Source organism: Pteropus vampyrus, unplaced genomic scaffold (assembly GCF_000151845.1).
Source record: "Pteropus vampyrus isolate Shadow unplaced genomic scaffold, Pvam_2.0 Scaffold109, whole genome shotgun sequence".
Lineage (NCBI taxonomy): Eukaryota > Metazoa > Chordata > Mammalia > Chiroptera > Pteropodidae > Pteropus > Pteropus vampyrus.
In genome coordinates this window covers 2,161,471-2,173,978 of record NW_011888890.1, presented here as the reverse complement: position 1 = coordinate 2,173,978, position 12,508 = coordinate 2,161,471, and the positions used below count along the sequence as shown (strand labels likewise).

At 32.2% G+C, this 12,508-nt stretch overlaps 1 protein-coding gene across 6 annotated transcripts in view; it reads right to left on the bottom strand.

The window, feature by feature from the left end:
- The window catches only part of CCDC171 (coiled-coil domain containing 171), a 281,050-nt gene that overhangs the window by 217,533 nt on the left and 51,009 nt on the right, over nt 1–12,508 (bottom strand). For all 6 annotated transcript variants that reach the window (XM_011365306.2, XM_023533732.1, XM_023533731.1 and 3 more), the window contains one exon: nt 2,075–2,167. In XM_011365306.2, the coding sequence (XP_011363608.1) occupies nt 2,075–2,167 (93 nt within the window). The remainder of the gene's footprint in view (nt 1–2,074; nt 2,168–12,508) is intronic.

The following is a 12,508-nucleotide window of genomic DNA, read 5'->3' as shown; positions in this document are numbered from 1 at the left end:
TGAGGAACTGAGTCTTAAGGAGAAGACAGACCACAATAGCACATGATAAGTGCCTCCTGTCACAGTAGCATGCACAAAGAGCCATATAATCAGAGAAGAGCCTGATCATGTGTCCTGTTCTGCGTAGGAGAAGATTCTCAGAGATGGCAAAAGACAACCTGAGTTAGGAAAGGTGAATTCACCTAGAAATACAGCCTAGGACAATATGAAAATGGCTCATAAATTAATCTATACAAATAATAACCATCAAAAATCTTATTTCTAATTACACAAACATATTTTGGAATATTTAAAATATTATTTTTATACTAAAGTAAGGAATAGATGTAGACTGGATATATAGATACAACTTTGTAAATTTTCAAATTTGGTCTTTTAAACTTTATTTTTCTTTGCATTTTTTCTAAATACAATGTTTACAAGTAAAACAAATATAGGAAACATTTTCTTCTGACTACATTGCTATCTTCTTTCAGAAAATAAGCACTCAGTCACAAATGACAAACCAATCCAACGGAAAGAAAAGTTGACTTCAAGTGAATAGTCTTGAGTCAACTCCTCTCACTCTACTTCCTCATTGTTATGGCACAGTATCCAAATGAATTTAACAACAGAATACTTCAGACATATATTTAACTACAGTTTAAAAGGTGGTGATTAATTACAACTATTCAGTGGTCTCATTTCCTTTTAATCAAGTCTAAGACTAAATTTTACTAGGCGTACCTCACTGAAAACACTTGTCGATATTTCATAGATATAAGGTTCAAATATAACTTTTGCTCTTTTCTAAGTCATAGCACTAAGATCTAAATATTAATTTTCAACTATATAAGTAAAAAAATACATGTAATAATTTTCATTTTTAGAGCTATTAACTATATATTCCTGGTGATATAGGCACAATAAAAAAAACTTAATTTTGAATCGTACTTCTTTCATGAATTTAAAACTTCAGTTTTATTGCTTATTGATAACATTTTGAGTGATCTAATAATTTAAAAAAATTAACTTACATAAGTATACATAAAAATTAACTTACATAAGTTTGTTTAACATACAGACACACTCAAATACATGGGTTTGAGAATTTTGCAGGTCAAAGGGGAATTTCATTAAAGATAAAAGTTAAAAATATATTATAAAATTCTTACAAGTTTAGTTGCATCTTATGTTAAGACCTATTTAAACAATAAGGTGAAACTGCAAATTCTAGTAATAAAAATTTAATGCAGGGGAAAAATCTAAGGCTTAAAATAAAATCCAAATTAAATTAAAGAACTCAGACTCATGGAAATTTATGTAAAATTTTATTTACAACACAGGCTGTGTCTGCAGGTCAGACACGATCCATGGGCAGTAGTTTGCCAAGCCCCACTTAAAATGTGTCATTTCACTTAGAAATTTCTTCCAATTCACTAAGAAAGTGAAAAAGACACTTTCCTTAGGATGCCTTCATTTAATTCTCCTCTTAGATTTAATCTTTCTCTTTATTATGTTCCTGTAGTATTTAGTATTTCATATTTCTATCTGTATATCTGTGTCTATGTAATACTTTTGGTAATGAAATATAAACCCCAAAAGAAGCTCTTTTGCATTTATACCTTCAGCTCTTAATATACTGATAGATGATATGCACAGGATGTACATTCAATATATGAAGGTGCATATTCTTAAGTGTTTTCAAAAATCAATTCATTCCATGGCTGTTATAAAAAGAACACTCCAATCAGCAAATCTTTCTGTAACAGGGCAGATGGTAAATATTCTGAACTTTGCAGGCCATAAGCTGTCTGTCACAACTACTCCACTTTGCCACTGCAGCATAAAAGCTGCCACAGACAAGACAAAAATTCACAAGCACAGGTAGTGGTGAGATTTGGCCTGTGGGCTGTACTGTGCCAATTCCTCCTCTCATACTGTAAAGACTATCCTCAAGAATGTCCTTATAGTAAAGAGAAAGCTTTTTAACGATATGCTCCCCATTCTAAATGCACACCTTAGCTCTCTGAACATAATGCTATTTTCCCCAGCTTAATAAAATCCATACCAAAAGAATCTGTTAACATTTTACCTGAATAATTTCAGAATTAAATTTTGATTCCAAATGTGCTGCTCTTTCTGCTTCAATATTTTCTTCTAATTTCCTCACTCGTAGAGTGGTTGCCTAAAGAGAAAAGTTTAAACTTAGAAACATTGGTATTTCAAGTAGATATGAATGACTGCCCATATTTTAGCATTGTAATTAATAATTTAGATTACTACAGCCTCTTTTTTTTATTTTGCAGGAGCATAAAAGTCATGTTTAAAAAATCATGTGAAAATCATGCTCAGGAAGAATGTTCCAGAGCTCACGTTTTCTTTTTTATTGAGGTATAATTTACATATAATAAACTACGCATACTGAAAGAATATAATTTGATAAGTTTTGACATATACATACACCCATGAAATCACTGGCATAATCAAGACAGGAAATATTTCCATTACCCCTAAAAGAATCCTCGTGTCCCTTGGTAATTCCTTCATCCAGCCCTCACCACCACACCAGAACCCACAGGTAACCACTTATCTGCCTTTTTTTGCATTTCAGATCAGTTTGTATTTTCTGGAATTTTATATAAATTGAATCATACAGTGTGTCCTCTTTATATCCAGCTGCTTTCTCCCAGCTTAATAATTTTGAGACTCATCCATGTGCTTGCCTGTATCAACAGTTCATTCCTTTCTATTGCTAAAGTGTTCCACTGTGTTGATATATCACAAATGGTGTATCTGTCCACCTTTTGATGAACATTTGATCTGTTTCATTTTAGGCTATTACAATTCAAACTGCTACGAGCATTTGTGCACAAATCTTTGTGTAGCCATATACTTTCATTCTATGCTATACACTAAATAGAAATAACTAGGTCAAATGGTAGGTATATGTTTAATGTTTTATAAAACTGCCAAAATGTTTTCCAAATTGCTTCCAATTTTACACATCCTCACCAGTACCTGGCATGGTCATTGTTTTTGTTTCTTTTGGAGTTATTTTTTTTGGGGGGGTGGGTTGGGGGAGGGAGATATTCAAAGAGGCATGTAATGGTATCTCATTTTAATCTCAATTTGCATTTCCCTAATGATTAATGACATTGAGCGTGTTCTTTCATATATTTATTTACCATCTGTATATCTTCCTTAGTTAAGTATCTGCTCAAATCCTTTCCCCATTTTTTAATTGGGTTGTTTTCTTAATGAGTTTTGAGAGTTCACTATGTAATCTGGAGACAAGTCATTCCTTGAATATGTGATTTCTAAATATTTACTCCCAGTCTACAGCTTGTCTTTACAGTCTCTTAACAGTGTCTTTCACAAAGCAAAAGTTTTCATTATGATGAAGTCTAATTTATCTATTTTTCAGGCAGGAGTGAGCTTCTGGCAAGAAGCAGAAGTCAAAAGCTTTATTTTTGAATGTTATTTTTGTTGAGAAAATGTAACCCTGGGAAGCACTGGATTCCTACTCCCAACGTGACCTGGCCTCAGTCATGACCGAAAGCCTGTTAGGAGCCGGGTAAGGAGGCCTATGGGAAGGCGCAGCTACAAGTCTCAGAATAACAGTAGCAAAGAAAAATGAAGTCTAGACTCTCATCTATCAAATACAGATAGTTCAATAGAGATGGAAAAAGACATTACTAATTTGATTTCCTTTCCTAGATAAAATTTGGGCAAGAAGTAAGTTTGTATTTGTTATAAACACTCTATCATTTAGCTTAAGCTGAATTTTTTTTAAATGTTCAGCTTGGTTACTTTGATTTTTCTACTTTTGTCCCACCATTTCTTTTTCTTTACAGAGATGGGAATGGATTACAATGAGAAGAGTCATAGATAAAAACTGGTAGCATATTTGTATAATGTCTGTTATAGCGCAAAGAATAAACACAAATATCCCTTTTCTAGAGGCCTTTTTAGACACCACTTGCCTTCATAGTCAGAAAGCAATTCGGCTTGGGGATTTAATCACTCTGTTACACAAACACAAAAGTCACAAAATATTTTTTACACTGGATTATTTGCTTTAAGTTTTGCAACTCTGTCAATTGTATTTCTTAATAAGTTATTCACTAGAAAAGACTTCTCTCCAGAGGGCAGAAAAAACAGTAAGTTCAAATATCATCCTTTAAGATCTAAATTGCATTTAGATCCAAAAGGATAAAATGATACTTTAAGTTAGTACATATAGCATAACCTCTTTGAAAGTACAATCTGACATTTATGTCCTAAACTACTAGAATATTTTGAAATAAGACACTCCACTGAAAGATAAAACCAGTAAATATTCATAGTTTAGTCTGAAAACTAAAGACATTCGAAAAAACTGGAAATGAGGAAATTTAGATATTTGATGATACTAAGAGATTATTATTACTTTTTTAGGTATAATAATAACTGGTATTTTTTAAAAACTGCAATATTTTTTAAATACATACTAAAGTGTTCAGGGATGAAATTATACGGATTTGCTTTAAAATAATCCAGCTGGGGTTAACAAGTAGGAAGGTTGGTATTCATGAAATAATATTGGCCATTAGTCGATAGGTGTTGATGAGTGATAGTCACATGGAGTTTATTATAGTATTCCCTCTACTTTCATGTATGATTGAAATTTACCATATTAAAAAGTTCTTTTCAAGAACAACAAAAGCAAAGGTATTAAGGTTAATGAGGATATATGGTGCTGGTATTATTATTTACTCAACAAAATTATATTATGACAACAAAAGATCATTAGAATGAATTAAGCCATTCAAACCTAAACATGACTTTAAGTCAATCAATTCCTACCTATATTGTTGAAATATTAAGACAAATCAAAGAAAATATTCCACTCATACTTGCTTCAACCTTTCTCAAAACATGTATCACACTAAATATTAGTCCCATGGGATGTTATTAACTATTATATGAAAAAGCAATTTCATCATCATAAACACGTGAGAAACAGAGAATTAAAGCCAAACAATTTTTTTACTAAAGGACTTCTCAAAAAGTTAATTTTACATGACAATCTTGAAAAAGAATAAAGTTGGAAGACTTACACTTCCTGATTTCAAAACTACCACAAAGCTACAGTGATTAAAGCAGTCTGGAACTGACGTAAGGATAAACATTTAGATCCATGGAAAAGAACTGAGGGTCCAGAAATAAACCCCTGTATCAATGTCAATTGATTTTTGAAAAGGGTGCCAAGACCATTCATTGAGAAAGAATCCTTTTTTCATTAAATGATGCTGAGACAACTGGATATACACATGCAAAAGAATACATTTGGACCACTAGCTCACATCATATATAAAAATGAATTCAAAAGAGATTAATGATCTAACTATAACAGCTAAACCATAAAACTCTTAGAAGAAAACATAGAGGTAAATCTTCATGACCTCGGAATTGGCAACAGATTCTGAGATACGACACCAAAAGTACAAGCAAAAAAAAAAAGAAAAAAAAAAGATAAATTGGACTTCACCAAAATTTTAAACCTTTGAGCATGAAAGGACATTATCAAGAAAGTAAAAGGACAACCTAAAGAATGGGAGAAAATATTTACAAATCATATATATAAGGGTCTAGTATGCAGAATACAAAAAGAACTCTTACAACAAAAAGACAACTCAATTTTTAAAATGGGTAAAGGGCTTGAATAGACATTTCTCCAAAGAAGATATTCAAGTAGCCAATAAGTACATGAAATGATGCTAAACACTAATAGTCATTAGGGAAATGCAAATCAAAACCCCAAAGAGATATATCTTCATGTCCACTGGGATAGCTATAATTTAAAAAATGAAAATAACATGTATTGTTGAGGATGTAGAGAAATTGTGGCAATGTAAAATTGAGCCACCACTATGGAAAACAGTTTGATAGTCCTTCAAAAAGTTAAACAGAGTTACCATACAATCCAGGAATAACATTCCTGAGCATATACGAAAGAGAAATGAAAACATGTTTAAATGAAAACTTATACACAAATGTCCACACAGCATTTTTCATAATAGCCAAAAGCAGAAACAACCCAAATGTCCATCAACTGATGAATGGATAAACAAAATGTGGAATATGCGATGGAATATTATTCAGCCATAAAAAGGAATTAAGTACCAATACAATCTACAACATAGATAAACCTTAAAAACATGTTAAGTGAAAGAAACCAGACACAAAAGACCACATCTGTGTAACTTCATTTATATGAAATATCCAGAATAGGCAAATCCATAGAGACAGAAAGTGTGTTGGTAGTTGCCAAAAACTAGGAGCAGAGGGAGGAATGAGCAGTGACTACTAATGGGCATGATGTTTCTTATTGGAATGATAGGAATGTTTTGTAATTAGACAGTGGTAATATTGCTCAATTTGAGGAATATCCTAAAAACCACTGAATTTTGTGAAGTGTATCTCAATAAAAAATCAAAAGAATTCCAGAGAGTAAGAACCGGAGTGTCAAAGAAGCAACAGCCATTTAAGTCAAGCTTCTTGACTTCTGGGGGAAAAAAGTTTCCTCTAAATGCTGATTTGGAATCCTTAGAACAAGGGGACCCTGCTGGTCGTAGGTATAAAGCATGGTACATACTATAGCAGAGAAGTTTTTATGTTTAGCCAGATTAAAATGAGCATTACCTTAGGTAGTCCCAATACTACTAAAAAAAAACAAATTTTTTTTTACATAAACCCCACAAGATAAAGTTCCTGTCCTTAAAGAATTAAAGCTGACTTTCTCCATATTCAATATGTTCATTTTAGATTCTATGTCAGAAGTCTAACCTGTCACAGGGAAATAGCCATAATTAGAACAAGCAGAAAGCTAATAAAGAGCAGATAGAAGGATGAAACCAATCTAACAATGCTAACATGTAGTTTTTAGATTTCAAAAAGCTTGTTCATAAGTTTCTCTATCAAAGTAGTAGTCTTATATTTTATTAAAATACAGAATATTCGTGATTCCATGATAAAAGAATCAACAATTTAGTCTTCTTTTCACTTCTTATATATGTTATATTAACTGATTTTCACTCTAAAAGTCAAAAGAAGTTGTTTTTCTTGCCTAGACCAAAATTAAATGGGTTGAAATAATAAACAACAGATCACATCTTTATTTTCATACTTTCCTACTTTGAACAAAAAGTCCAGAAGAAAACAAGTTTATACATTGTTTATTATTACTAAAACCATTAATTAATCAGTAAGAACAGCAAAAAAAAAAAGTCTTCAAATCTTTAAACAAACTCCTTGCAAGAATGGGTTTTATTGACGGATATCATTAAATGAAAACTCTCCCAATAAATGCATTTTAGTCTTCTAGTGTGGTGAATTAATTCTTATATCCAGCAGAGGGTGCTAGAGGAACATCAACATGCTGTTTGCAAAATTTTTTTCCAATAATACTGCCTAAGAGAACTGGCGCAACAATCATAAACGGTCTCATTAGTATCCAATTCTAATGTAGTCAACAAAGCAAGGGCAGAAAGCAGAATAGAATTCAGATTAAAATACAAAATCCAACACAAATTCATATATACCACGAGTCAATGTAACTGCATACAGATTTGTCTGTAATACAAGTATTACACTGTCTGTTCCCTAACACTATGCACAGCAGAGTTCTTTATGTAACATAAAATGGCTACATATCTTATTATTAACTGGCTGCCATGTCCTTTCCTCCTGCAATATACTGCCAAATGACTTTTTTTTCAGTAAATGGTATATGTTCACCATACCTAATTTCTTTTGAGTTATATCTCATTAAGTCACACTTGCATGACTACATAATCTACCACACTTATGAAAAGTGAGTGTTCATTCTCTAAAGAAGGTAATACAGAAACTAATGTCTCCATGCAACCCTTTGGTACCTGTTGTTTATAACACAGGGCACGAGCTGCAGGCTCCAATTCAGAAGCATAACTAACCAACATATCTAGACATTTGTTCTCCACATCACATTTGCTCCCATAGCTTCTGCGGGCCTGTTCTGAAAGTTTCACAGAAGTTATAAAAACATATGTGTTTTTCTGAAAGAATGGACAAAAAATGGTTCCTACTACATACTTTTTTCCTCAAATCGATTATCCCCTGCTCAGAGGATATACGTGAACAAAGGACTTAGCCAAGCAGTAAAACTTTGATATACAAAATTTAGCCCACTAAAATGGGTATCAAGAAAGATGGAAGGAAATATCACACAAGAACAAACTAGTTCTAGATTTCTCAGTAGAGTGTTATATAACTGTTTCCAAACAACTGCACGAAGTTTACTAAGAATGTCAACAGCCTCTAAGGGACACTCCTTATATTTCTCTGCTATGAATTACAATTCATTTGTAACTGTAACTGTTTTATTTATGACCAAGTAATATGGTCATAAATAAAATGTTTTCTAGAATCCTCTGGATTATTGTACATAAACAGGCTCACTTAAATTGGCCTCACTCTAAATTGCACAGCAGTTTCAAGTACTAGCCAAATGTACAAATATTCAGAGCACTATGTGTCCATCATCTTGACCATGGTTAACTGTGCAGTTTCAAGAGAGGAACCTCAAAGTTAGTCACTGAGGATGGCAGCAATCAGAGCCTTAAAAGTTTCAGAATGGACATATGAAGGCAGCAGGATGACTACAGGAATAAATTGGAGAATGCAGCTTTTTTTTTTAACTCACAAGGAATGAATAATGAAGTATGCCACTCAGATTATATAGTTTAATGAAAAAAAGTTTCTATTACTTTGGAGTATAATAAGAGAAACTACAGATAATGAAAATGGGGAATTTCAGAAACAGAATCTGTAGACTGCAAATTCTGATTAGCTTGGTGATAAATTAATTTAGCGTCTTAAATAATCATCTTTACCTTTTCTGGAAATAAAATCTTTGGCATTTAAAAATTTTTAATGAACCTCCAACATGAAAATCCATCATGAACATATATACAAAAATGTATAATACTTACAAGCACAATTATATAATCCAAGTGATTTCATCATTTACCTACTTTAGTTAGTAATCAACACAAATAAGTGTTTAAAAATAATTCCTACGAACACCAGGCACATAAAGAAAACATGAGATTGCCATCATGGACAATATGAAAAGTGAGATTCATTTTTCTTTTCCTTTTCCACTTGAGCGTAGTATACATGTAGAGACAAAAGCTATATTCTACCTTTTATGTTACTAAAATAGAGAATATGACTGACAGAAGCAATTCAGAATTTATTTGCAAAGACTGTTCTCTCTCTGCTATAATCTTCGCAAGATTCTTCAGTTCTCCCAGAATTAGGTTTGCATCTTCTCTTTTCTCTTTTCTTATTGAGTTAAGCTTATTTCCCATGGTAAAAAAAAAAAAAAAAAACCCTCCCCTAGTTGTAAGGAGGCTTATAAAAGCTATGGATATTTCTTTCTTCAGTTCACTTTTCCCTTGGTTCTCTGGTATCCAGACCACATTTATAAAATTGAATTGGGAGTTTGTTTGCTTTTTTTAATCTAAGAAACCATTGATCCACGTTAAAACGATTAAGCCACACAATGGTATATAGCTTATCAAATTAAAAAATATATATGTGTGTGTATATATGTGCAAGTGTGTGTGTGTGTGTGTGTGTGTGTGTGTGTGTGTGTGTATTTAAACTTCTTTGGCCCAGGCATATAAACCACTTTTCATGAAATGGAACTATTAAAAGGCTTCACAAAAATTTTAAACACTTATTAGGCTAAATGTCTACCATATCCATATCAAATTGCTTTAGTCTGATATTACTGACATTAAATAATGTGTTCTAGTAAATTAAAACTTTAACAATTTCCCTCTTTATTATAAAATAGCCAATACAAACTACATTACACTTAAATATAAAGCAAAATTTTTAAAGGTGTCTAAAAATGAAGAATTGTAGGTAAGTCAAAGGACTGTACTTGTCCACTTATAAAATCCTTATAAATAGAATAAAAATAGAGACTACCTGGACTATCCCCAAACTGACAAATTTTCCAAAAGCGAGACCTGGTATTGTCAAATGTATCTATAGAGTAGCTAAACAAACAAACAAAAAAAACCACAAGGTGAAACTAGTCTAAAACAATTTTCTATTTGCAATATCAATCAATAAAAAACAAATAGGGGCAGGTAAATATCTTACAAGAAAAAAATCAATACTGAGTTATCAAAAACAAATCCTAAAGTCTGGGCATTAGACATTTCCTCGATTGAGTCAAAACTGCCTTACCAAGAATTTTATCAATGACAACAAAAATTACTTTTATTTAGTATTTTTTCATACCTATAAGGCAATTAAAATGTTTTTAATGATGATCATAGGGTTTTATAGCATCCTAATGAGATTTCTAAATGATTTTTTTTAATTCTAAGTATATTCAGAACTTTAACTCTATTCTTTTTAATAGGCCATCCACAAACTACATATTAAAAATGATGATGTAAAATATGATGGTACATTCTTGAATATATTGGCCTGAAAAAATGTTCAGCACAAGTGACAAATAAGTTAAAAATATTATTTAGAATACAATCTTTCTTATTTGTTCTCTAACCTTACATAAAATTAGATCATGTGTGGTAAGAATGTAAATCATTTTATCTTTGTCAAGTTCATACTTGCCTTTATTATTGACAGTTCCTGTATACCCCACACCCTCTATTATTAACGTCTGACATTCATATGGTATAAGTAACCCATTTAAAAAATGAACAATGGTTCTGAAGAGATATTTCTCCAATACATGAATGGTAAGTAAGCATGTGAAATGATATTCAACATCATTAGTCATTAGAGAGATGCAAATCAAAACCACAATGAGATACCACTATATACCCACGGGAGTGTTCATAATCAAAAAGACTGAAAATAACAAGTGTGGGTGAGGATCTGGAGAAATTGGAACCTTCATCCATTGCTGGTAGAAATGTAAAATGGTGCAACCACTGTGCAAAATAGTCTGACAGTTCCTCAAAAAGTTAAAAAGAGTCACCAGATGACCTGTTAATTCCACTGGGTGTATACCCAAGAGAAATAAAAAGATGTCCACAAAACTTGTACACAAATGTTCATACAGGCATTATTCATAATAATCAAAAGGTGGAAGCACAAATGCCCATTAACTAATGAACTGGATAAACATAATGTGATATACAGTGAAATATTATCCAGTAATAAAAGGTAATAAAGTACTGATAGATGATACAACACAGATGAATCCTAAACACATCTGGCTAAGTGAGAAAAGTCAACCACAAAAGAATACATATTGCATGAGTCCATTAATATGAAATATCCAGAATAGTAAATATAAAGGTAGAAAGTAGACTTATGGTTGCTTAGGGCTGAGAGAGATGGGCGAATAGGAGAGTCATGGCTAATGGGTATAGGGTTTCTTATTAAGGTGATAAAAACATTCTAAACTTGATGTGGTGATGGTTGCATAACTGTGAATATACTAAGAACCATTGAATTGTATACTATAACAAGTGAATTTGTAGCACGTAAATTATATCTTTAAGCTGTTTTTCTAAAATATCATCAGTATGAGAAATTTAACCTCCAGGCATCCACCTGCACCCTGAGTAGCCAAACAATACCCCTCCCTAACCAGCACACAAAATGGAGGTTTATTATTGAAGAATGTGAATCTGAACCAGAGGCTGGATACAGGGTTACACAGGGAGGGGGCAGGGAGAGGGGTACACAAGTCTGAAATCAAGGAAAAGTCTGCATACTGAACAGTATGATAACCAGATTCTTTCCCCATCTCCTTTTTCCATTTTATAACCACCAAAAGGAAACTAGCAGATCACTCTTAGCAGAAACTAAAGAGACATGGAGAAAAGACCTATATAGATTGTAATATTTAAAAATTTCCCAATGAGATATCTGGCACTTCTCCTTATCATCCTACAGTAATGCTTCCCTAAGACCAATATTCATGTATTCAACTGCCTACTCGATATCTCCACTTGGATGTCAAACAGGTATGTCAAATACAACATATCTAAAACCAAACATATCCTGATCTCTCCCAAATCTACTCCACTTGCATTTTTTTGCCAGATGAGTATATAGCAATGCCATTTACTGTCTGCTCAGAGATAGAGAGACATAGAAATAGAGATATATTTACCTGTAAACCTTTTTATCGTTTGGTTGTCTTTCTATTTTATTTAAAGTGGGGTTCCACTTACAACGACTTTAATTCTTTGTAGTCAAAGTTATAAATCTATTCCTTTACTGATGTTGTTCCACTGCTTTTACGATTAGTAGTAAATCATACCGTACTCAGAGAGTAGAAAAAATTAATCTGAATTTTCTTCTTAGTTTATTATAATTTTTAATATTTCACTTTTTAATCCAATTGGAATTTATTTGAGAATATAATGTAAGACAGGAATCTAATTTTATTTTGTCTCAAATAGTAAACCAATTGTTTCAACACAATTCACTAAATGATCTT